General features: G+C 53.5%; 1 protein-coding gene across 6 annotated transcripts; it reads right to left on the bottom strand.

Moving 5' to 3' along the window:
* On the bottom strand, positions 1-26,064 carry DCAKD (dephospho-CoA kinase domain containing). 6 transcript variants are annotated; one of them, XM_003131327.4, is made up of 5 exons: positions 25,873-26,064; positions 8,330-8,548; positions 7,798-8,001; positions 3,998-4,085; positions 1-1,151 (listed from the first exon to the last, which is right to left on the bottom strand). In XM_003131327.4, the coding sequence occupies exons 2-5, from the start codon at positions 8,439-8,441 to the stop codon at positions 860-862; spliced, it is 696 nt and encodes a 231-aa protein (XP_003131375.1). In that variant the 5' UTR covers positions 8,442-8,548; positions 25,873-26,064; the 3' UTR covers positions 1-859. The 6 variants fall into 6 exon arrangements, with proteins under 6 accessions (XP_003131375.1, XP_005668784.1, XP_003131374.1 ...); XM_005668727.3 differs by having other exon boundaries at positions 8,330-8,442; XM_003131326.4 differs by lacking the exon at positions 25,873-26,064 and adding an exon at positions 19,558-19,687.

The raw sequence follows: 26,274 nt of genomic DNA, 5'->3' as shown, positions 1-26,274 counted from the left end.
TTTCGGATCAACACGCTTTATTCAGCACCAATGGCGGGTCGGGCTCTGCACCAGGAACACAGAGATGAGTAAGACACAGCCCCTGCCCTCAAAGGGCTTCCAGTCTAGGAGGAGAAGACAACCAGCTTGGGGCTGATTACGATACTGGGGATCCAGGCGTAACGTTGGGGGGGGGTGTCTCCCAGAGCACCTGACCCAGCCTGGGGCTTCAGAGGGCGCCCGAGCTGGAAGTCAGCCAGTTGCAGGGAAATAAAAGGTTTTCCAGATGGGGGAGCAGCAAGGTGAAAGTGCAGGTGCGGATGGACTCTGGCGAGGAGTGCAAGGAGCGGGAGGAGCGCAGTGGGAGGCGGTGAGCGGGGTGCGGGGGAAATGCCCGGGTGGGACGGGGTGATCCCGGAGGAGGCCTGGCCTCTGCCCACAAGGGAACCCTTACTGTTCGCCTCCTGGCCACAGGCTTCGACCTCTGGGAGGATCCTGTCTGAAGGGGGCGGTGCTTGGTCCACGAAGGGGGCCTTGGCCATGATGGGCCACGTGCTCGGAGAGGCGCAGGCCCAGGGAACCGCCCGCTTTACGCACAGGTGCTCCTCTCCCCACCCAGAGAAGCCGCCCGGGTCTCCTGGTGTTGCTTTCACGGCCCCTCATGGACACGGTTCTGTGCCTGCTCCTGGAGGGAGGGGCCTGGGGAAGGTGGGAAGGTGTAGCTGCTGACAGAGGGCTGTTTCTCTCCCTCCAAGCAAGGGTCGGCCCTGGGCAGGGCTCGGTCCGGATTCAGAGTGTACGTACTGCGGGGATGGGAGAGCACAGGCCGCATTCGTTCCGGGTCCCAGCCTCTGAGGAACTTCCCGCCCTGAGGGTCCAGCTAGAGGGAAGCCAGGAGGTAGTGCGTGAGCAGGTAGAGGAGGCTGACAATGCCGGCCAGCCCTGCGAGGACCCCCAGCCTCAGCGGCAGGTACTCCAGGGAGCGCTCCAGCTCGGCGTGCAGGAGGACCACCTGGCGTTTGGTGACACTCCACTCGCCCGAGTTGTCGAGAACGTGACGGGCCATGCGGGCCTTGTCCTCCAGGGGCAGCTGGGCCTTGATCCGGGCCTCTGCATCTTCCTGCTTCAGGTTGTTCCGCTGCATCAGCCGGGCCAGCTGCGTGTCCCGGTCACTAAGGACGGGGCAGAAGGGCTACTCAGGCACTGCAGGCCCTGGCCTCCCTCCCACCCGCACTGGAAGCTCAGCACCCCCCCCACCTCACCCCACTCTTTTTAAGGACCCTAGCAGCACCGTGGGCTACCTAAGAGCCCCGAGATCCCCAGCTTTGTTGGAAGCCACACGGGAAGCCCCCGAAATGCTCCAGTTTTAAGGTGGGAGGATTTGATCACCTGGAATCAACTACATTCTTCATCCCTGAATGGGTGACCTTTACGGAAAGCCTGTGCTTGCAAACGAAACACTTCCTGCAGTTCCCCTGGGGGCCTGGGCTGTCACCTCAAAAACAGAGCCCTCTCCATAGCTCCCCACACCCAGCCCTGCACGTTCAGAGCAAAGGGACTGTGCTCAGATGGTGGCCACTGGGCCTGATGCCACAGATGAAACGGGACGGGCTCACCCCAAGGTGCTTCCAGTATGAGAAAGGACTTGAGAACTGGGCCCCCTCCCCCACCTCAGTGCTTGGGACAGAACTAAGCAGAATGTGCCAGGCAACACCCAGTCTCCCAACTGCAAAGGGAATTCAGAGAATCCCTCTCGCCTACACTGATGTTACCACCCGGGACCTCCCTCGGCAAACCCCGTCCTGCTTTGGGCTACAGAGGGACTGCCCAGCTGTCCTCTGGAATGGGGTCATCTCTGACACCCCTGTAGCTCTCTGACTACCTGAGGCCCTCAATGGGGACAAGGGGGACAGGGCTGCAGCAGCTGTCTTCTGCCATCTGGGGTCTCTCTGCTTTGCCACCAGGCCTGAACTTTCCATTATAAGATGGGAGGCTTTGATCACTAGAGTTTAGTCCCCTCCTACTGGTGGCACACTCGAGAGGCCCCTGGGATGTGAAGTCAGACCTTCCGAGGACAGAATCACCTGAACACCAGCCAGTCCCAATGCCATTCAGAAGTGGATGCTGTAGAGTCATTTCTGGCTGGCTGATTAGGGAAGAGCTTGGAGAAGGATGGCAGTTGCCTTGCGAAGTAGACAGGACTTCTGATTTCCTTTGTTAGGGGGACAATGTGCTGTCAAGGTCAGGGGGCCCATCCCTGCCTGGCTGAGAACAAGGACCATATTCAACCTTAGTTGGGGATACTGCAAATCTGAGGCCTGGAAAATCTGGAGATGGCTTGGGGCCACCAGGGGGCGCATGTCCTTCAGAAGGTGCGGCTGAGACCAGGGGGGGCCTCCTGGGATATGAAGGCAGAACTGAGAGCCCTTCCTGGAGCTCAAGGATAGTCCCGTATGTTAACTGATGTTGTTTATGGTAAGGGGACTTTTGCCCAAACATGCATCTCACCACTGGCAAGTTCCTCAAAAGCAAATAATCACACTTTGGTATAATCACTTTGGTAAATCCTTCATTATTCCAAATACACCAGGGGGAGTTTGCCATGAGGAGTCCATATTCTTGTAAAGCGTAGATCCCTTTTATGAAAATCAAATAATCACTCATGCATCTCCTAGGCATCTCTCATGCAAGCTGTACAAGCATCTATGGGAAAAGTGGGGCATGTATGGCACCGGGACTCTGGTAAAGGCTCCTCTGGCTGGTGGGTGGTGCTGGAGGATCTCCGGGGGGGCAGGCAGAATCTCCACAGCCCCACTTACATGCCAGGAGCCACCGCTCTCTCTGCTCTTAGTAAACAGATCCACCGTGAAGAAAGGCACGGGAGGAGGGAGGCGGCGGCGGGGGGTGGCCGTGAGCCACCTGCTGACTGCAGCTGCAACCAGCCCATTCTGTTTTCTTACCTACACTCTAAGACTCTCTTTCTTTTCTTTTCTTTTTTTCAAAGGGCTGCACCTGCAGCACATGGAGGTTCCCAGGCTAGGGGTCTAATCGGAGCTGCACCGGCCGGCCTACACCACAGCCACAGCCACGCAGGATCCAAGCCACATCTGCAACCTATATCACAGCTCACGGATCCTTAACCCACTGAGTGGGGCCAGGGATCAAACCCGCATCCTCATGGATACTAGTTAGGTTTGTTACCTATGAATCACAGTGGGAACTCCCTAAGATTCTCTTTCTTTCTTTCTTTCTTTTGGATCCCTTGACACAAAGTTTCAATTGTATTAAAACTCCAAAGCAAAGAACAATCTGTCTCCATGGAGTCTGCTTGGCGGCAGACAGTCTTTCACAAACAGGGAACAAAGAACCCAGAGAGGTTGCAGGTTTACACCGGGAGACACAGGCCAATGGGATCTTTAACCCACTGAGCGAGGCCGGGGATGGAACCCACAATCTCATGGTTCCTAGTTGGATTCGTTTCTGCTGCACCTCGACGGAACCTCCAACTTTCTGTTCATAGGTATTGCCAGTGGGTGACCCCAGACAAATTCTTTAAGTCCCTCCTTGAGTTTGTTCTTGCATAGCTCAGAGGTATCGACTCTGGTCCTTACTACCTCATGTTGAGAGGTGAACTGGGTGAAGCTGGGGAGCTGTTTGGAAAACTGAGAAGTGCTGCAGGAGGGAAAAGGGAACCAGTGGATAAGAACATGGCAGCCCTGGCAGGGCCAGGCAGCCGGGCTGAAGTGCCTCCAAGAGCCAGCAGGGGGAGCCCTTCCCAAGCATTAGAGAGGCCAGGTGGCCATTGCTTCCCACATCTGCTGCAATGCCCCAGGGCATACTTGGGACAGGCTCAGAGGTCATTTTCTAGAGGCTCTGGGCACAAACCACTGCTGCCCAAACCACTAGACCTCCTGACCACCCTGAGGGCAAAGGGCAGCGGGCCATTTTGCAGGTACACGCGCTAGCCGGGGGCCCTCCTTTCCAGCCTTGGAGAGGCCAAGCCATGCCACACACTCACCAGTACACCACCACCGTGTGCTTCATGTACTTGAGCAGCTTCTTGGTCTCAAACAGCAGCGGGACATCCAGAATCACATAGCGGTATCCTGGGGAGAAGCCAGAAAACTCACAAGTTCAATTCTGCAAGCACACACAGGACTGTGTGCTCCGTATGGTGTGAGAAGAGTCGAAGCCACGGTCCCCGACCATCAAGAGCTCCCCAGCAGAGGGGGAGACCTTTCAAGGAGAGGCATAACCTGATTGCTAGCCTGTTCCAATGGCACGAGAAGTCATTTTGGGGCGGATGATCCAAGAAGACCTTATAGAAGGGACAGCATTTGTACTGGCCTTGGAAAGCCGGCAGGACTTTTTTTTCTTTGTCCTTTTCTAGGGCTGCACCCACAGCATATGGAGGTTCCCAGGCTAGGGGTAGAATCGGAGCTGTAGCTGCTGGCCTATGCCACAGCCACAGCAACGCCAGACCCGAGCCACATCTGCAACCTACACCCACATCTCACGGCAACACCGGATCCTTAACCAACTGATCGAGGCTGGGGATCGAACCCGCAACCTCATGGTTCCTGGTCGGATTTGCTAACCACTGAGCCACGACAGGAACTCCTTTTTTTTGGGGGGGGGGACTTCTGACACCTGAAAATGAGCAGGTGGAGGGAATGTAAACAGCTTTGGCTGAAGCAGAGGCCTCGAGCAGAGGGAGGCTGACAAGGTGGTCGGGCCGGTCACAAAGGGTTGAGTTCACTTGATCTTGAACCCAAAGGGTTGTTATTCCTGAAAGGGAAATGACACGGCCAGAACTGCAGGAGACTGGACAGAGTTTCCAGGAGTCCCTGGGCCCTTTCTGCCCTACTCATCCACCTTTGCTCAAACAGGAGTGGAGGGCAGAGTGGGGGAGAGGTGGATGACAGGTTCTCCCCCCAGAGCCAGTTCCAGGCCTCGCTCCCTGCGGGAGTCCTGTGTCTGTCCTTTCTCTGACTCTCCAGGACAAAGTCCTATGGGGGCTTTGGCAGCAGTGGCCCCAGAAGGAAAGAGGCTGCTTTTTTGGCATCAGAGGCAGACCTCCAGCCAGGTACTGCAGGTTCTGGTCTGGGAGTGGTGGGTGATCAGGACTAACACTATATAACTAACTGCAACGGGGTAAAGGCACTCCCACCACAAGCCAGGGCAGGTCAAGGGCAGCACCATAACCTACTGTAAGCGGGCATGTTCCCGGGTGACTCGCCTAGGAACGCCTTGGGCTCCGAGTTCTCTTTACACCAGTGACCCCTGTGTATGCGTAAGCAGGCTGGGAGAGGCCCAGGAGCAGTGAGAGGCCGGCGTGGGCACTGGCTTTTGCCCAGAGCCTCCCGCCTGGCTTGGAGGATGTCCCAGGCAGACCCTTCCCACCACAGGGGCAAACATACATCACATGAGTCCCCAGGGTGCCACCGGGAAACGGGCACTCCAGGTGGTACAGGGAACGTGGTGACAACTCAAGCTGCTGGGTTTCCTGTTCCCCAGGACCTGCGGCCCAGGAAGCCCAAGAGACGCCTTCCCTTGGACCCAGGAGTTAAGGGAGTGGGCTCTGCTGCCGTGCCCTGGTTTGTAGCCCCCACTGTCCCACCATGTGACTTTGGGCCCCTGAACGAACTCACCCGTGTAAATGAGTGAGACGATTACCTGCTTCGCAGGTAAGGAGCACATGAGCGAGTGCACGTAAACCCTGCGGCACCCTCGCCCGACCCTCACGCAATGCTCCACAGACGACGGCTGCGATCGCCGCCGCCGCCGCCGGGCCCTGGAGCGGGCAGGGGCAGCGCTGGCTCCCCGCTCCTCTCCGGCCCAGAAGAGCGGCCGAGACCGGGTCCTCTCCGGGCCTCTTATCTCCCCCTTCTGCTCCGCTCCCAGGCCTTCCTCTCCCGTCACTGTCCTTTCTTCTCGGCCCCTCTCGGGAACTGGCGGCCAGCTCTTTGGTTCGCTGGCAAAGGGCTATTCAGCTGTCACATCCCTCCTGCTTGATAAGCTCTGCAAACCATCCTGACTCTATTAAGACATCCGTCTGCCTACGCGGAGACCTCCCAACAGCTGGTGATCTTATCTGACGTTTGATTATACCAACTCTGACAGTTGTATTTGTTAGACTCATCAGGGGAAAACTGGGACTGTGGAAGCCACAGCTGTCGTCCCCATTTTTCACCTTATCGAGCTGAAAAGAGCTCTCTGGCTTTTATTTAAGAGGCGGTGGTTGGGGAGAGGGGAGGCTGGGTGGATGACACAGCGGGAGAACTTTGGAGCGGGTGACATTATCCGAGGCTTAATTTCAGAAGGGGCGAGCCGCTGCGGCCCCAAAGCCTGGCAGATGTACTCACGCCTGGCCTGGGAGCAAATGCGAAAGGGCAGGAATAAAAGGCAGAAGGCCTCGCTCCTGGGGGCGGGGGTGGAGGGGACAGGAGGGGTCCCGGCACAGACAGAAGAGGCAGGACAAAGGCAGCGAGACGAGAGACTCCCCTTGAGGGGGAGGGAGGCCTGTAGCAAAGGGACAGAGATGGGGAGCAAAGCTGGTCTATCCGGGAGGACCCCCGTCTGAGCAGGGGGAGGATGCTGGCGGCCAGCTCCCACCTGCTCAGACGGGGGTGGGGCAGGGAAGGGCTTTTCAACATCAAGCATGTCTGTCAGGCCATCCCTTCCCTTCCGGGGGAGGTACTGGCCAGAGGGCCACGGGGTGGAGGGAAGGTCCCCACTCTGTCTGTAAGAACTTGACGCGTAAGAGAATTTGGCCATAATCATAGCACCCAAGGCCAGAGAAAAGCAAGAAGGCTTCCCCTGCCCTCCAGGAAGCGAAATCTCAGCCTCAGTGCCTGACAGACAAGCAGCCTTCAACTCAGAGCCTGTCCTGGAGGATCCATGTCCCAGAGGCTGTCACGCAGCTCTGTGGGGGCCCTGGGCCACCTCTTGCCTGATCCCAAGTCCCTGTTCTCCCACTGCTCCTGGTGATTTGACCCCCTCCTGGACAATGAGGATCAGACCCCCCTGGCCCAACGCCACCCTGAAGAGCTGCACGTGGACTGTGGCACGTGGCTTGGGAAAGGCCACCCATAGCTGCGGGAGAAGGTTCTTGCCCACCGGCCACAGGCCTGTGCTTTTCAAACACTCTCCCCTTCCTTCCGGGCAGGCACCGCACTTGGCGGTCCCTGCACACGCCAGGCTGACTCTCTCCGCCGAGGCCCAGCCCCGAAGGATTATCCTCCACTCGGAAGCCTGCCCCCCTTGCCCGGCCCGCCTGGAGGCTCCCCACCTCTCCTCTTACTTCTCCAGGCGTCTCAACCAGCACCGAAGCTGCCTCTGGCTGTGGTCTATGTTCGAGTGGAGATGGACATCATGGGCCCGGACGCTTAGTTGCCCTGAGAGCTTCCCGAGCTTGGCATCGTTAACCTCCGGATGCAGACGAGGAAACAGGTGGAGGGGCTGGCCGGCTCAGTTACGCAGCCTTTAGAAACTGCGAGGGCCAGGACTTCAGCTCAGGCCTCTGACTCCATTATTCATCAGATGTTATCACACCCCCGCCCCCCACTGGAAAAAGCAGCTTCCTGAGGTTCATGGCTCAAAAGTCTCAAGCGTCCCTTCTCACGAACTTGTCGGCCTCCTTAAGTGGCGAGGGCCATCACTCTCTCGGGCCAGTGCAGGGCTGCATGCGGGATGCCAGGGAATAGGGTAAACTCAATAGCCTGCAGGATCACCTCCCCGGCCAACCTTTCTGCAGAGCAGGGCCCGGGGCCCTGGGCTTTGCCCCACCCCGCCCGGGCCGCAGGCCCCAGGCCTCACCCCGGAGGAAGTACTTGAAGGTCTCCTTCGTCATTTCCCTGCAGATCTCCGGGTGGGTGATGGCGTTGAGCAGGTGCCGCCGGTCAGGCTGGTTAAAGATCAGGTCCCCCAGGGCCTTGCGATCGATGTCTCCGTTCTCCAGCAAGACCTCAGTGCCGAAGGCCTCCACGATGCGCCGGTGGGCGGGGTACCCTGGCTGGACGACTGTGGCATAAGGAGGAGCCGGGTCACTCTCTGGAGCCTCCAGGCCGGCCCGGGGACTCTGAGTGACTACGGGCACAATGATGCGGGAACCCATGGGTGCTTCCTTCGTTTGGAGCAAAATCACCAGGAGGGGCGGGAAAGCAGCCGTGGAGGGCAGGGTGCATGGAATTCCCAGTGTTGTTTGCGGGGGGAAGGAAGGGGGGGCAGCAGGGGCAGGAACCCGAGACCAGCCCGGGGCTGACGGAAAGCCCTCCCCTCCTCTGAGGCCTTGAAAGGAAGAACGGAAGCACCAGGGAGCTGCTGTGCACGACCCGCGCCCCCCACTCACCATGCCGGGCAATGACGTCCACGTCAATCACCGCACAACCCAGCTGCTGGAGCACTTGGAGAACCGAGCTCTTGCCGGAGGCAATGCCCCCTGTCAGGCCCACCAGGAACATCCTTCCGGGAAAGAGGGAGCCAGGCTAAGAGGCAGGAGCCAGGAGCCACTGGAGGCCAGGCTCGCCTGGCTGTGATGCTCCACCACAGCAGGGACAGAAGGACTGGCCTGTCGGACAGAGCAGGCCTGGTCAGTGTGGGGCCAAACTGGCCGGGGGGCAGGGCGGAGAGGGAGGCAAAGACAGAGGAGGAGACACAGCCTTGGGGAGCTCAGGCTCCACCCGAGACAGAAAACTCTTTCAGGAAAGGCCTCTAGTGTTCTTTATTTTTTTTAGGGCCACTCCCGTGGCATATGGAGGTTCTCAGGCTAGGGGTCCAATTGGAGCTAGAGCCGCCAGCCTACACCACAGCCACAGCAACACGGGATCTGAGCCGCACCTGCGACCAACACCCCAGCTCGAGGCAATGCCAGATCTTTAACCCACTGAGCAAGGCTAGGGATCGAACCCGAAACCTCATGGTTCCTGACACTGCGCCATGACAGAAACTCCTACTATTCTTTTAAAAACACTCATGAAAGCAGTTCCCAGTGTGGCACAGTAGGTTAATGATCCAGCTTATCTCTGTGGAGGCATTGGTTCGATTCCGGGCCCAGCACAGCGGGTTAGAATCCAGTGTTGCTGCAGCTGTTGTTTAAGCCACAGATGTGCCCCGGATTTGATCCCTAGCCTGGGAGCTTCCAAATGCTGTGGGTGCAGCCAAAAAAGAGAGGGAAAAAGCCAACCAACAAAAAAACCCACTCATGAAGAAGGCAAACTAACACTGTGTAAATTTAGCAACCAAAATGCCGAGCAGGCAGAACAAGGTCGGGCGCCGCTGAGTGGAGGGCTTTGTGGAGGCGGCAGTACCCTATGCAGGCAAACTCCCCGCAGGAAGGGACACCTGGCCCCCTGCAGTGAACCCGGGACACTTTCCAGACGCCCACACAACACCTGCAGCCCCACTTTCTAGTCTGGGACACTGCGGCTCACGAGCACCAGGGCTGGGATGGCTGGGGAGCTGGTCCAAACTGATGAATAGCCCCTCCTCCTCCTCAAAGAAGCGGCACAGGTGGGGAGCTCAGTGACAGGCAGTGGCTGCGTGGCTACTAAGCCTCGGGTTCAGAGACGTACAGACTGTGCCAAGAAAGAGCCAGGAAAGGAAGACAGGCTTGAGCCTGGTGTGGTGATTTGTGGCTCCTGGGCTGAGCAGGACAGCAGAGGCAAGGAGCACAGACCTCTCCAAATCCAGTATTTCCACTCACATGCTGTGCAACCCAGGGCAAGTCACTTCCCTCTCTGAAACTATTTTCTTTTTTCGTTTTTTTTTTTTTAGGGCTGCACTTGCGGCATATGGAGGTTCCCAGGCTAGGGGTCCAGTTGGAGCTACAGCTGCCGACCTAAACCACAGCCACAGCAATGCAGGATCCGAGCCACATCTGCCACCACAGCTCATGGCAATGATGGATCCTTAACCTACTGAGCAAGGCCAGGGATCAAACCCTCAACCTTATGGTTCCTAGTCAGATTTGTTTCTGATGCGCCACGACAGGAACTCCTGAAGTTCGGTTTTCTCATCCGTAAAATGGGGTAAAATAGGCATGACAGAAGCTGCCCCCAGAGGCTGTCGTGCAGACTGAATGGAAAGAGTATCATCTGCGGCCCTTGGCACACTGCTCCTGACATGACAAATGCCCAGGAAAGGAAGTGAGGGGGCTGGTGTAGGCTGGACGGTGGGGGTTACTGTCAAGCTGTGAGGCTCGGAGAGAAAGACTGCCGTGAAGTTGCGTCGCCACTCCCACAACCTCAGACTGTCTCACAACAGACTTTATTTTTTTTAGCCTTTTTAGGGCCACACCTTCGGCATATGGAGGTTCCCAGGCTAGGGGTCTAATTGGAGCTACAGCTGCTGGCCTACGCCACAGCCACAGCAATGCAGGATGCGAGCCGGGTCTGCAAGCCACACCACAGCTCAGGGCCACGCCGGATCCTTAACCCACTAGTCGAGGCCAGGGATTGAAGCTGCATCCTCGTGGACACTAGTCAGATTCGTTTCCACTGAGCCAGGATGGGAACTCCTCACAGTAGACTTGAAGTCGTGCTGCATTTTCAGGCGTAAATATGATCACCGCGTCTTAGCCTTTGTTCCCAAGTTGGGAGAAATTAAATCGAAGGCCAGGTCTCTCCCCCCCTCCTTCAGTGTGAAATCACTTCTCCAGGACCTTAAAATCTGTCATAGGACTTTTTTTTTTTTTTTGGTTAAACAGCAGATTTACTGTCCTAATTGCTTCCTTGCACTTATACTGAAAGGAGTCTGCCTCTCTTGAGGACACACCAAATGACAGGGGAGGCAGCCGCTCCGATGTGGGCTGAGGAGGTGGCTTGGGGCGGCGAGGACACCAATCTAGAAGTTAAATCTCCCAGGCTCATTCTCACCCAGGGAACCCAGGGGCGGAGAGAGGAAAACATCCACCAGAATCATCATCCAAATGGAGAGATCGAACCACATTATTCAACTATTTACGAAGCCCTTCTTCTCAATCTCCCTGAGACCTGGGTTGCCCCCAGGTTGGTCTCCCTCCAGCTTACAAAAAGAGAAGTTCAGGATAGGGTTCAGCTGTGGAAAAAAAAAAAATCCTGGAGTTCCCATTGCGGCTCAGTGGAAACAAATCAGACTAGCATCCATGAGGACACAGGTTCGATCCCTGGCCTTGCTCAATGGGTTGAGGATCTGGCATTGCCATGAGCCATGGGTCACAGACATGGCTCAGATCTGGCACTGCTGTGGCTGTGGCGTAGGCCAGCATCTGTAGCTCTGATTCAACCCCTAGCCTGGGATCCACTATATGCCATGGGTGAGGCCCTAAAATGACCAAAAAAAAAAAAAAAAAAAAAAAAAAAAAAATCATCCACTCAGCTGAAGTTTTGAAATGGAATACCCAGCACGAGCGTGTTTTAATCCCAACTCTGTCCTGCTGTCTGTAAAGCACTGAATCTCCTCTTCGGCTGAAGTCCCACCTGGAGGCCTGGGCGTGGGGCTTGAGGACAGGCCGCAGCTGAGGGAAGGGGCGACGGCTGGTTCTCCTCAGGGCCCTGACCTCTCATCCATCAAAGACAGCCCGTGTCACCTGGTCACCTAAGTTTGCCAAGTTGGGTAAAGGGGCCTGGAAAACCTTGCAGGCAGGCAGACTTTTAACTCCTGCCGGTACACAGGCCTGGGACCCCTCTCGAGACCCCCTGAATCAGATCTCTGCGGGGCAGGATCTGGGCAGCTCTGCTGTGTAACAGGGCCTGGGATGGACTCTAATTCTTCCTTTATGGTGTTAAGGATGGAGGACCAGAGAGGAAGAGACTTGCCCAGGGCCGGTTATTAGCATAGCCTGGGTGGAATTCAGGGCCCCAACTCCCAGTCTAGACCCCTGCCTTCCTGTACTCGGGGAATGGAAAATTCATTTACATGTAGATTAAGTATGACTAAGCAAGCATGGTGTCCTTTTCTGCAGGCCAATCAATGCGAGACCAAGGGAAAAATTCCTTCTTGCTGATCACACTGGTGTTTTTCCTCTGCAGAATAGAGGGCTGGGTCTTAGGAACAGTAACCGGGGCCCAGATGTAAATTCCAGGCTCGGCTCTGCCCCAGGCTCAGGGGGCTGAGAGCCTCATGAGCAGCCTCCCTTCTCGGGGGCCCTGGACGATCATCTAGAAACAGACTAACAGCTGCTTGGCCTCTGCCAAGAAGGCCATGGGGACAGAGAAGCACCTGCCTAAGGAGGCTGTGGGCCCCTGGCTGAAAGGGGCTGGACAAATATCAGCTGTTCCCATCTGACAAGCACCCTGCGCCCCCATAGTTCACTCCTGACCTAACTGCTGACTGAGCTCCCCTGGGCTCTGCAGCTCAGGGCTGAGACCTCTTGAGCAACCAAAGGAAAACACAGGTCTGGCCCCTCAGGAAAATTTGGAGACAGTAACAAACAAAGCACCGGCAGGTGAAGGAGAGCAGTCACACAGTCACGTGGTATCACCCTGGGCCTGGGGAGGGGGCAGGGTGGATCTGCCCAGGAGCTGCACTGACTAAGAGCCCCCCGGCCCCCCAAGGTTCAGCAAAGAGGTACAGAAGCTTTCAGGTTTCAAGCTGCCTCAAAGTCCCACCCAGACCGGGCCCATAGCTCCGATCCCCAGAGAAGTAACTGGAGAAGTAAAGTCTTTGATATCCCGTGTTCAGAACCCTCTTCCTGGTCTGGTTCAAAAATCATCATCTTCTGGAATCCGCTCCGGTTTTCCCCCTCATCCTCCTGCCATTTACACGGAGGCAGTGGGGGCCTCGCGGTAACTGCTAAACCTGGCTCTGATCTGAATCCCCTGTGAAACTTTCGAAAAGATGCAGAAACCCAGGCTCCACTCCAGCCCCCTGAGTCTGAATCTAGGGCGGGACCTCACGTCCCAGCCAGCCAGGCACCAGCTCCGTGGCTGAAAGGGAAAGTCGTGGACTGGAAGCCGAGAGGCCCGAGTCCCCGTCTCTGTATTCTGCCACAGACCTAGCTGTGTGACTGCAGGAAGCCTTCTCAGCAGCCTGGCCCGGGGCGGGCAGTGCTTAGAAACAGCTGAGCGGCCAACGCCAGGCCTGGTGAGCCTCAGTCTCCACGTCTGTGACGAGGGGCCGGACATCCAGCCCTGGGGGAGGCTGAGTCCCACTGCTGCTTCCTTCTGCTCGGCCCTCTTCCCACAGTAACCAAAGAATGACAGGACCTCTGGGGGCCGGGACTCTTCCTCCTCAGCACCGAAAGCTGTTCCAGGAGCTGGCTTGGCTGGAGAGGTAAGGACACCGCCAGGTTCCAGAGCAACGCAGGGAAGCTGATGGAAGCTGCATCCCGGGTCTGGAGGGGGTTGGCCAAGGTGGGACTCCATCCCAGGGGGAGCCACACCCGACCCTCCCTCAGCCCTCATTCTCCAGGTCAAGGGAGAGGCAGTAGGGTGTAGACAGGGTAAGGATTGGAGTCAGACAGGGGGGCCTGCAGCCCTGTCTGGTGAAGATGGAATTCTGCTGTGCTCCATTCATCTTTTTTTTTTTTTTTTGGCCTCAGCGAGCAGCAGCTTGATGTGGGATTTCAGTTCCCAGACCAGGGATTGAACTGGGCCGGCAGCGAAGAAAGCGCTAGAAAGTCCTAACCACGAGACCACCAGGGAACAGGCCCTGTTGTGCTCCATTAACGGTGGGCCTCACTCACGGAGGCTCTCCCGAATGCCATTTGGTTTTTACTTCCTGGGCCTCCAAAGCCCAGAGAAGAGACAGAAAATATACTTGGAAGAAGGGTCTCCCGTGGCCTCTCTGGCAGGCCTTCCTAGGGAAAAACGAGAGGGGATTGCTTCATGGGCCTCCAGACAAGGAGCCCCACTGTCCCCACGCTGTCTGGACTTCTAACTCCACGGGCCGGCCTGCTAACCCCAGCCACCAGCACCCTGGGTCCAGACAGCTGTGGTGGCCTTGCGGCCTGACCCTCCAGTCCCTGCCTGCTCCTCCCAAGGCAGCCAGGGTCGTGGCTTAAAGTCACCATCTGCTCATGTCACTCCCGTTTAAAACGTTCGCTGTATTCCTCCTCCTCCTAGCCCCTCACAGAGGCCACTGGGTCCTGTGTGACCCTCCTGCCGTCAACCCCTCCATCACTCCTCGTCCACTGCTCCTGCCCCCACGAAGCTTACACTCAACGCAGTGGGGCAGGGGTGAGGGAGAGGGATATGCAACCAAAAGCTCACAGCAAGTGAGGCGCTGCTGATTGGGGGCGGGTATCAAGATCGACGGGGGTGGTTACTTTAAATGAGGGACCAGGGAGGTCTCTCTGAATGAGGACCTGAAAGCAGCGACAGTGCAGGTCACCTCTCTCAGAAGCTTCATCCACCCCCCAACCCAAATCAGGCCCCTGACCTTGCTCACCACTTCCTCTCCTTCCCTGGTACCCGTGGTGCTCAGTACTTTTGCGTGACTATGTGATAAAGTAAATTCCATGCATCCAGTGTGCACTCTTTGGTGTCCAACATCTAGCCTGGTGTCGAGTCTCTGTCAATTACCAGGTGAGCTATTTCTTCTTTGACTTAGTTTCTGTGAAATGGAGCTAAAGTCACCTACTGAGTTTTTTTTGCTTTTTAGGGCTACACTTGCTGCAGCAACATCAGATCTGAGTCTCGTCTGCGACCTACACGGCAATGTTGGATCCTTAACCCACTGAGCAAGGCCAGGGATCGAACCCGCAACCTCATGGTTCCTAGTTGGATTTGTTAACCACTGAGCCACAACGGGAACTCCCCAAGGCACCCACTCTGGGCTGCTGTCAAGAGTAAATGAGAAAAGCGCTCAGAACAGTACTCAGCACACACGGAGCCCTCAACCAACGTTCTCTTTTAGTTCTGACAGGCTGATGACTGGGCACAGAATGAATGACTCCAAGAGCAGGAACGGGAAGGGGAAATACATGGTGAAATGCGTGGGGTGCCAAAGGGGAGGCTCCCAGGCTGCTCCTTCTCCCAATGGTACACGCTGCTCTCTTGGGAATCCCCACTGTGGCGCATCGGAAACGAATCTGACTAGAACCATGAGGCTGCGGGTTCCATTCCCAGCCTTGCTCAGCAGGTCAGGGATCTGGCATTGCCGTGAGCTGTGGTGGCAGACGCAGCTTGGATCCTGCATTGCAGTGGCAGTGGCCTAGGCTAGCCTGGGAACCTCCATATGCCTAAACAGCAAAAAAAAAAAAAAAAAAAAAAAAAAAAAAAGAACACACTGCTCGCTGCTAGTAAATCCCAGGTTTGGCAGGTTAAGGAACTGCTTTGTGAATGGACACACTTTCCTCCCCAGGAGAGCTCCAGGGCTTAGCTTGGAATCCAGTTCTCTTGCTTGGCATCTCCCAATCAACAGCCCCCACCTGCCGACGGGGCCAGAGGCCGCTCCCTCCTTAGTTTCCAGCTCCTTCCCTCCTCTTTCGCAGCTGCCCAGGATCTCACCGTGGGCAGGCCTGATCAGCCACATGCTTCTCCTTTGAATTCCTTTCCAGAGGGGATGGATCCATTTCGCTCCCATGATCAATATAATCATTCATGAAAACTAGTGGTTTCCTGCCTTGGGACCCAATTATTTTCTTACAGAACCAGTGGTTGCAAAAATATATTGTTCCTGTTACCTAATAAGTGCTATTTTTATCGATGGATTCTCCATGCCTGGTCTTTCATTATTGGTGAGAGGCTGCTATGTAAACCTGAGTCCAAGTTCTCTTCATCAGCTGGGCCTGTTAAGTTACCACCTCCCCCTGGGGGTGGCTGCCGGTGACAGTGATGGGGAGGGAGCCCTCCCAGAAGATGTTGGCGGCCAGCCTCCCTCTCCCTCCCTCCGCCTTCACCAACATCCAGGGAAGGAAGGGAGCAGGTCATTCTTCCAGAGTTCTCTCCAAGGCAGAGACCATCACCCCAGGGAGCTTTTATGGCTGGGCAAGGTGGTTTGGACTGGACTGTGATGCCGGCGTTTAAGCCGAGAGAGGATCCCAGGGTGCCAAATCTCAGGGGCTTGGAAGTCACAGGGGCCTGGGCTAGGAATGCAGCTTTGTCCCTTAACGAGCTGGGGGGCCTCAGGCAATTTAATTCCATGCTGGGGGCTTCTATTTCCTTGCATATAACATGGGATTATATATAACTGTCTGTAACCTGGCAGCCAGGTGATGCTAAATCCTATTATGTCAACCCTCTGCCAAAACCCTCCAAGAGCTTCATCTCAGAGTTGGAGCCAAGTCCTTACAGAGCCCTACAGGGCCTCATGACTGGCGTGAAGGAAAAGTGTCACCTGCCACATTAGTACACAAAGGATGCTGCAGCCATCAAGCCAGCACAGTGGCCCAACTACCGGGTCTTTGTTGCAGAAACTCCTATATACCCGGGCTCCTCCCTAACCTCTTGGGAGTAGTCGCTCAGAGCTATGAGAAGGTGGTGTCCAGGGCTTAAGTCCTCAGCTTTGTCTGCCAAAGAAAACATCATTCTGAACTTTAAGGTTGGGCCTTTTTTTTTCCCAGTCATCAGGGTCACAGGCTCTATCCTCTCCAGGCATCTCCTACCGTTCTCCCCCTGGAATGAGACCTCCGAGCCACAGTGGCCACCTTGCTGCTCCATGACCGGGCCTGAGCTCCCTGACCTCGCCCCCACCTCGGGCTGTGGACACACTGCTCCCTCCCTCCGCATAGAGGTCTCTTCCCCCAGAGGGCTGCTCGGCTCACCTCCTTCTCTGACTTGCTAACAGAGACTGGCCTGAATATATCAAATAACGCCCCCACCCCCATTTCCCACTCTATGCTCCATAGTGTTCCACTTTTTTTTTTTTTTTTTTTGGCTTTTTAGGGTCGCACTCGCAGCAAATGGAGGTTCCCAGGCTAGGGGTGGAATCAGAGCTGTCGCTGCTGACCTACACCATAGCTCATGGCAACTCCAGATCCTTAACTCACTGAGCAAGGCCAGGGATCAAACCCGAGTCCTCATGGATGCTAGTTGAGTTCGTTAACTGCTGAGCCACGACGGAACTCCAATAAGTTAGGTGTTTACCCACAGTAGTTTGAGGTGGTCCTCACACTGGGGAACCAGAGCCCCTGAGGAATGCAGGCAGATTTTCCAAAGGATGCAAAGACACAGCTTAAAAGGAGTAAATTTCGCCGGAGTTCCCGTTGTGGCTCAGCGGACCATCCATGAGGACATAGGTTTGATCCCTGGCCTTGCTCAGTGGGTTAAGGATCAGGCCTTGCCATGAGCTGTGGTGTAGGTTGCAGACATGGTTCAGATCCTACACGGCTGTGGCTGTGGTGTAGACCAGGAGTTAAGTAGCTCCAATCTGACCCCTAGCCTGGGAACCTCCATATGCCTCATTTAAAAAAAAAAAAAAAAGAGTTCAAAGTTGAAAAAGGAACAATGTAAAATTTCAACTGTTAGATAAAAACTGGTTTGGAAGCTCCCGTGTGGATGCAGCATGTTAATGATCCAGCGGTGCTGCGGCTGAGGCACGGGGCACAAATGTGGGGCAGCTCAGGTTCGATGCCTGGCTGGGGAACTTCCATATGCCACAAGTGTAGCCAAAACAAAACAAGAAGTTCCCATCATGGCTCAGTGATAATCCAACTAGTATTCATGAGATACAGCTTCGAACCCTGGCCTCGCTCAGTGGGTTAAGGATCCAGCATTGCCATGAGCTGTGGTGTAGGTCACCGATGTGGCTCCGATCCTACATTGCTGTGGCTGTGGCGTAGGCCAGCAGCTGTAGCTCCAATTTCACCCCTAGGCTGGGAACCTCCATATGCTGAGGGTGAATCCCTGGGAAAAAAAAAAAAATCACTGGTTCATGTATTCTTTTCAAAGAATGAGGAAAATCAAGTCACTACTGTGTTTAGTTTTTTGGGGTTTTTTGTTTTTTGAGGGCCCCACCCAAGGCATATGGAGGTTCCCAGGCTAGGGGTGGAATCAGAGCTGTAGCCACTGGCCTACACCACAGCCACAGCAACATGGGATCCAAGCTGAGTCTGTGACCTACACCACAGCTCATGGCAATGATGGATCCTTAACCCACTGAGGAAGGTCAGGGATCGAACCTGCGTCCTCATGGATGCTAGATTCATTTCCACTGAGACGAGACAATGGGAACTTCCACTTTTGTATTTAGATTCCACTGCAGATTTAAGTATCTTACGTAACAGTTTTATTTTTTAAATGTCAATATTTTCTATTAACCAGAAATCATATCCTTTGCAACTATTGAAACTTTCAGAGAAAAATTTTAAAAATCTAAAAATGTGCAAGACAATGGTTTTCAAAACAAAGCTAAGCTCATTACTACTGCTTGCCTGCCTGCCTTCAGCCCTAAAGGCACGAGCACCAAGTGAGGTTCTGAACCCTTTAAACAAGTTCCAAGGAGGGGCAGATTCAGACCTTATTCAAGAGACAGAAGTGGATCTGATGGGAATTTAGGGCTCTACTAAAGAAAAACTACCCCAACTGGCCTGTCCACTTCCAATCATCAGCCAGATCTCTAGCCTTTTGTCGAGTAACCGGGCCTGTCCACATCCTGCCAAATACATCTGATTTATTTAGGCAAAATCTGCACCCCTGGCCCCTAAAGAACACTATATTCAGGAGTTTAAAAAAAAAAAAAAAAAAAAAGTAGTAACAGGTACTGCAGTTCCCATAATGGCTCAGTGGAAATGAATCTGACTAGTATCCCTGAGGACACAGGTTCAATCCCTGGCCTCGCTCTGTGGGTTAAAGACCTGGTTTGCCTGAGCTGTGGTGTAGGTCGCAGATGCAGCTCAGATCCTGTGTTGCTATGCCTGTCCCGGAGGCCGGCAGTTGCAACTCTGATTTGACCCCTAGCCTGGGAACTTCCATATGCCGCAGGTGCGGCCCTAAAAAGACAAAGAAAAAAAAAAGAAAAAAGAAAAGAAACCAAATTCAAAGGCTTCCATTTCCTCAGTTTGAAAACTAGGACTTAAGGTTAAAGTTCATTCGAATGATAATTTCCCCATAACTATGAGAGAAAGAAAAATCTTTGAAAACTTCATAAACAAACTCCGTTTTGGAAGCAAGCAGTCGGGCTGTCCTCTTTTATCAAAATATAAGTAGGAACTTCATGCCACTATTTTCATATAAGCAGAGCCGAAAATGTACCCAAAGTCACACAACTGCAAGTGGCAGAGGCTGGATTCAAAAATCAAACTGAGGTCTGACCACAAAGATCTAAAGTGCAGTAGCTGTGGACTGAGCCTGGGTTTGAACTCACAATTTCCGCCGCTTTCTAGTTGCAAATCTTTCTAGGCTTCCACAGCTGCAGAACAGGGAAAACACCTTACTGAGTAGGGTTGCTGTCTAGGTAATGAGCCCTGTCTGTAAAAGCGTTTGACCCAGAGGTTGCTATGAGCGCAATAAATTGCAACCAAGGCCCAAAAGAAAGGCGCGTACTGTACGTTCTATCGCGTAGCTGATTGGTGCGCCAGTGCCCCCGGGGTGGACAGCCCTCTGGACGGGGGTGGCCCGAACGCCAGAGAGAACAAAGCAGCCCTGGGAGCCACCGCCCCGACCGCCCCAACCCCCGGGGCCCGGCAGCTCCCACTTGCCGGTGCGGCGCGCTACGTACCCGGGGCCTCTGACCCGCCTGGGCCGCAGTCTCTCGCCCAATCTCAGAGGCGTTTACTTAGTGGCTCCCGGACGCAGGCGGGGCCTCGGGAGCGCGCGTACGCGGACCGGACGTCCGGGCAGAGGAAGGGGGCGGGGCCGAGGAGGGGTGGGCGGGCCGAGGGAGGGATGGGCGGGGCCGGGACAGAGGAGGGCGGGGAAAGCGCGCAGCCCCAGAGCGCAGGGCAGGTGGAGACTGCAGGATCACCCCACCCTCAGGGCCAAAGCCTTCCCGTGCCGCGGCGTGGGTGGGGGAACCCCTAGAGTCCCAGCCTCAAATTCAGGGCTGGCCATCACTAACTGTGCAGCCTCTGGCAATGGTAACCATAGCCACGGTAGTCTACTATGCACCTTCTGCTTGCCAGGTCCTAAGAACACTCTGAAGGCATTATCTCATTGAATCTTCATAGGCCTTGAGGTAGATACCCTCACCACCCCCATTTTACACAAAAGGAAACTCACATTTAAAGGTTAATCCAGGAGTTCCCCTCCTGGCTCAGCAGAAAGGAATCTGACTAGGAACCATGAGGATGCAGGTTAGATCCCTGGCCTTCCTTACTCAGTGGGTTAAAGATCCCGCCTTGCCATGAACTGTGGTATAGGTCGCAGATTTGGCTCGGATCTGGTGTTGCTGTGGCTGTGGAGTAGGCTGGCAGCTACAGCTCTGATTCAACCACTAGCCTGGGAACGTCCATACGCTGCAGGTGCGGCCCTAAAAAAAAAAAAAGCTAATCCATTTGCCCTCTCTTAAAACATAAGCTGGCTGCAGAGCTCATTCTGTCCATAGAAGCCTAGCAAGTCACTTAGCTTCTCACCTTGTCTCCTCTATCAAAGTGCAGATAGTCGGTACTGTGCTGCTTGTTGAAGAATTCGAAAGACATAAAAGCATCTAATAATGCTTCACATACAGTAGGTGGTCCTTAATTAACTCCTACCCTGCCTCCTTTCCCTGTCCCTAAACTGTATCTCTGCTTTCCGCTTCCTTTAAGGTAGGAATCTTGTCTGTCTTTACCACTAGTATCCCTTCTGCCCAGCGTAGTAGGGATCCAACACAGTGAAACATGAAGTAACCAACATCTTTCTCTGATCAGCCCAGCCCCTGAAAACTTTCTTCTTGATGTCAGCAGCACCAGCTAACATCACCCAATAAATAGGATTGCATCTCATGATCAAAGGGGCCATTTGGTCCAAACATCTGTCTAGTGTTTGACTCGCTTCCACATCATCTCTGCTACCTCCACTCGGTCATGTCCAGTGTCGGGGAGCTCATTGTCTTTCCAGACAACTTCATGCTGCCTTCAAAGTCCAGTCCTGGCAGTTAGAAAGTTTTTCCTTAGGTAATATCTCTCCTAATTCTAATTCATGGGGTCATAAAAAACAACTCTAATTCTTACTCCATAGAGCCAGATCTAACAGCCCAGTCCCCCTCCTGGATCAAACAACTTCCAGATAACCTAGCTTTGTGATTCTCAACCTTTTTCTTACTTTTTTTTTTTTTTTTTTTTTTTTTTTGGTCTTTTTGCCATTTCTAGAGCCACTCGCATGGCATATGGAGGTTCCCAGGCCAGGGGTCTAATCAGAGCTGTAGCTGCCGGCCTACGCCACAGCCACAGCAACTTGGGATCCGAGCCGCGTCTGCACCCTACACCACAGCTCACGGCAACGTCGGATCCTTAACCCACCGAGTGAGGCCAGGGATTGAACCCTCAACCTCATAGTTCCTAGTCAGACTCATTAACCACTGAGCCACGACGGGAACTCCCATCCTTTTTCTTACTCCTGACACATCAGAGGGATACCCATACTGGCCATGGCAGTGAAAGAAATAGGAAGATGCCTGTCCCTCCCCCAAGTTATCAAGCTCTTCCTGGGGGATACTGTTAGGAAACCCCTGCAAGATGATCCTGCTTAGGAGTTCCCGTTGTGGCTCAGCGGTAATGAATCCGACTAGGAACCATGAGGATCTGGGTTTGATCCCTGCCTTGCTCAGTGGGTTGAGGATCTGGCATTGCTGCGAGCTCTGGTTTAGGTCGCAGACATGGCTCCAGTCCAGCATTGCTATGGCTGTGGCATAGATCGGCAGCCATGGATTTGACCCCTAGCCTGGGAAGTTCCATTTGCTGTGAGTGCGGCCCAGGGGGGGAAAAAAAAAGATGATCCTGCTTTTCCCCAGATTCTGCCTTACAGTACTGTGAGCTCTTGATGTACAAGCAGGGGCTCTGTTTCCTAAGCAGGCATCCTTGTGGTCCAATCTGCTAATAGCATTTGCATCTTTGCTCTGGGATGATCCCAGAGGCAAGGCCAAAGGGCTGCTGCAGGGGCTTCGCCCCAGGAACCTCCTCTGAACTGAAGCTCCACCTGTGCAGTTTTGAGGTGATGCCATCGAGGGCTTTTTCAGCTCAATCACATATCCTCCGTTATTCGGGATGGCCATAGGAAGCTTTGAGCTGGCTCTGGCTGCTTTCACAATCTCACTTCATCCTGACAATGACCTGCATCTCAGTCACCCCTGTGTCCTTAGCGTCCAGCAGGATGCCTGGACTACAGGGCTGCTTCAAGTTGTGTTTGGTGAACAACCCTCTGAGTCCAACACAGATGACTCCTTTGACTCCTGGGTCTTTGACTCTTGGTTCTTAAGATTAAACTTACTTTCCATATGTTTATTTTAAATAAATATTAATACGCAATTAAATTTATACCATACCTCATAAATATCATTAATATTTATCCTTTATTAAACAGCTTAAGAGAAAAAAACTTCCCAGCTGGGAGATAAAGTCCAAACTCTGAGGATAAGTCTGAAACTGAAGGCCTTCTGTGACGTAGCCCCTGACCATCCCTCCAGACATGTGTCTTGCCACATGTTCCCCTGGGGAAAGGCAAAGGGGGAAGGCAATTCAGTTACTGCACAGACTTTGTGCTAAAACACCAGGGTCAAGTCCAAACTCACACTAGGTAGCCATGACACTTTAGACAAATCATTGAGCTTCATGTTTTCTCATTGTAAAACAGGAATAGCGCCAGCCTTGCGCATTGCGCAGGGTCAAACCAGACAAGGGATGGTAGGGATCAAACCAGATAGTGTGTTAGTGCATTTTGTGCACCATACAAATAAATCAAGCACCTCACGAACATGAGTGGTTGCTGTACTATGTTTTCCTGCCTCTGCCCCTTGTTTGTAATGTCTCCATGCCTGGAGGGCCTCGTTCCTTCTTTCTCACTATTCACTCATCTATTCATTCATACATTAAATAATCCAACAAATATTAATCGGGGGTCTACAGTGTGCTGGCCCAAAAGCTAGAGAGGCGAGGAAAACTCAACCTGTTCTCTGCCCTCAGAGAATGCAGGTGCTCTTTTATTCTTTTGGCCACACCCTCAGCATGTGGAAGTTCCCAGGCCAGGGATCAAATCTGTACCACAGCAGCAACCCAAGGCACAGCATGATAGTGCTGGATCCTTAACCCTCTGCAGCACAAGAGAACTCCAGAACACACGGTCTTGTGAGTGAAAACTGTTGCCAACTGGATAACCAGGCAAACAAAAGTAAAACCGTAACTATAATGCCAGCTCAGGAGCAGGTCTATGGGGCCCCCAGAGATGATAATGGGGAAATCAGGGCTCAAGTGGCCTCCAATTTAAAGTCTGCTTTCTCAGAGTTCCCATGGTGGCACAATGGGATCAGCACTGGCAACGTCTTGGGAGCACTGGGATGCAGGCTTGTTCCCTGGCTCCAGCACAGTGGTTAAGGACCCAGCGTTACCACAGCTGCGGCGTAGGTTGAGACTGCAGCTGGGATCTGATCCCAGCTGGGCCACCGAAAAAAAAAAAAAGAGAAAAAAGTCCGTTTTCTTTTCTTTCTTTTTTCTTCTCTTTTCTTCCTTCCTTCCTTTTTTGCTTTTTAGGGCTGCACCTATGGCATATGGAAATTCTCAGGCAAGGGGGTCCAATCAGACCTACAGCTGCGAGCTTACACCACAGCTACAGCAACGCAGGATCCGAGCCATGCCAAGTTCTTAATCTGCCAAGCCACAACAGGAACTCCACCAAATTTAAATTTTACTAGAGAAATCATGGATCCTACAAAATCTAAGTGAAGATTCTAACTTGCATTCCAGAACTTTAGACTTGCACTTGCGTTCTGAGCTTGGCTGGTCATGACAGTTATACTGACTGCCTACCTCCTCGAAAGGCTCTCCACTCAGCAAAACCTGCTCAGTTTGCAGTAAAATTCAATGCAGAGTATCTGACTTAAGCTTTGACCTGCAAGAATGTCAAGTCCACATACACCAGCACCATCATCCTCTATAATCACCCTTCATTAGTCATGTTTCATTAGCCTTTGTTCAACCTCTGTGAATCTGTGAGAAAAGAAAATACAGGGCTGGGAATCAGAATACCAGACAGAGGTGGGTTCCGGTCTAAGGTCCACAACTTAGGTATCACTGTGATTTTTTTTTTTTGCAGACATGACTTTCTTCAAGTCTCCCTCATGAGTTACAACAGGTGAAATGACTAGAAAAGTTAAATCCAGGAGTTCTCTTGTAGCACAGCGGGTTAAGTATCCAGTGTTGTTGTCACTGCAGCGACTCTGGTCCTTGCTGTAGCAGGGGTTTGATCCCTAGCCCAGGGAACTTCTACATGCCCCAGGTGCAGCAAAAAAAAAAAAAAAAAAAAAAAAAAAAAAGTTAAATCCATCTAGCACATGCAAGTCTTTATTATTATCTCTGATCTCCTTTTGTCTGTACTGCATTTAAGGCATTGTGCTGACAGCAGTCCTGACCCCAGAAAGATGAGTGTGGGTAACAATTCTCAGCCTGAGTGGGTGTCTGTGCCTTCCAACGTCAAATATAAATGATTGGAGGTTTTCTGCTGCTTTGGATCATATTTACTTCAGTTCTTGCCACTGATGTTAAAACCAAGAGTTGACTATATTTAGCTGTTTTATTTGTTTTGTTTCCCTGAGTCAGAGGGGAACTATTTCTTCCCTCTCTACTCCTCTTCCCACGCTGAGAATTTCCCAAAGGCAAAGATCATTTCCCTTTTTGGCCACTGGAGCTCTCTGATGATAAGAACTTGTCTTTCCCTCACCACCTCCCACAACCCAACCTGAATGGGAAATCTCTAGGAATGGGAACCTTTTTTTTTTTCTTTTCTGTCCTTTTGCTATTTCTTGGGCCGCTCTGGCAGCATATGGAGGTTCCCAGGCTAGGGGTCCAATAGGAGCTGTAGCCACCAGCCTACACCACACAGCCACAGCAACGCGGGATCCGAGCCGCGTCTGCGACCTACACCACAGCTCATGGCAACGCCGGATCCTTAACCCGCTGAGCAAGGGCAGGGACCGAACCCACAACCTCATGGTTCCTAGTTGGATTCGTTAACCACTGCGCCACGACGGGAACTCCAGGAATGGGAACCTTGACTTTGGGCTCTGCCTTAAGATTCAGGTGTGAGGAGTTCCCTGGTGGCTCAGTGGGTTTATAATCCGGCATTGTCACTGTGGAGGCTCTGGTCAGTGCTGGGGTTGGGGTTCGATCCTAGGCCCAGGAACTTCAACATGGCACAGGAATCCCCCTTTCCCCCCAAAGAAACAGACTCAGGTGCCATTACTCAATCACAGGGGTGAGACCCAAGGGATTGGTGCAGTCAGTCAAGGGTAAAAATAGATTAAGATGTCAAAATTTCCTTCTTATAACATTTCTTTTTTTTTTTTTTTTCCCCTTTTCTTATAACATTTCCTTGGGTAGATGTATCAGACGACGGGGATTTCGTGGTGGTAAAGAATTCAGAGGGCCGAAGGGCAGACAGATCCAGATCTGTATACTGGCTTTGCCACTTATTAGCTATGTGACTGTGCAATTTACCAACCAACCTGGGCCACATCTCTTGTCTGAAAAACAGAAATAGCGCCCACATTCTAGATTTGTTAACAGGATTACATGAGCTGTGCTAAAAGCCTTACCACAGTGAATGTGGAGGGTTGCTGCGGAGAATGAAAGGAATGTGTGCGGAAGAGCTTCGTGGAGACCTGTGCCTGCAGGCCAAGAGGCGGCGAGGCCTGACAGAGAAGTCAGATGTCCTTGCTCAGGGTCAGTGTTCTGCACATCACAATCCAGCGCTTCTCATGAGGCCTTAAGCTACTACCGACCAGGGGCCGTACAGAATCCCGGGTAAGGAAAGGCGGCAGGAGCCAACTTGGCTTCTTGCTGTAATATCTCTCGAGGAAGGCTCCACGCGGGGTATCAGTGGGTCACACCCAGGCCCTCTTACTTACCCCGGAATGGTAACGGTCCTTAACTGCAGCCAAGAGCAGCTCACCTGCGGCCCAAACACTAGCAAGGGCAGGCTGAGGTCAACGTCTGAAACCCTTAAGTTGCATCAAACTACACTTCCCAGCATGCCACGCGGCCGCCGGGGTGGCGGAGCGCGGGCCTAGCTAAGCTTGGGCTGGTCTTTCCTCAGGCGCGGCCGAATTCCCAGGACTTCCGGGTAGTGCTGGTCCCACACCCAGGACAGCCGCACCTCTTAATTTCTGGGTATTGTAGTCCATCTTGTTTCGGTTTCCCACGAGTGAGCTGCTCTTAGTTACGGCTACCTTCGCCACAAACACTACAATACCCAGAATATCACGCAAATTTCTCTCGTCCAATAGGAACCCCCCATGTAGCGAGGCGCG

This window comes from Sus scrofa, chromosome 12 (assembly GCF_000003025.6).
Source record: "Sus scrofa isolate TJ Tabasco breed Duroc chromosome 12, Sscrofa11.1, whole genome shotgun sequence".
Taxonomy (NCBI): Eukaryota; Metazoa; Chordata; class Mammalia; order Artiodactyla; family Suidae; genus Sus; species Sus scrofa.
The sequence above is the reverse complement of the archived record's forward strand: the minus strand, read 5'-3'. Positions and strand labels throughout refer to the sequence as shown.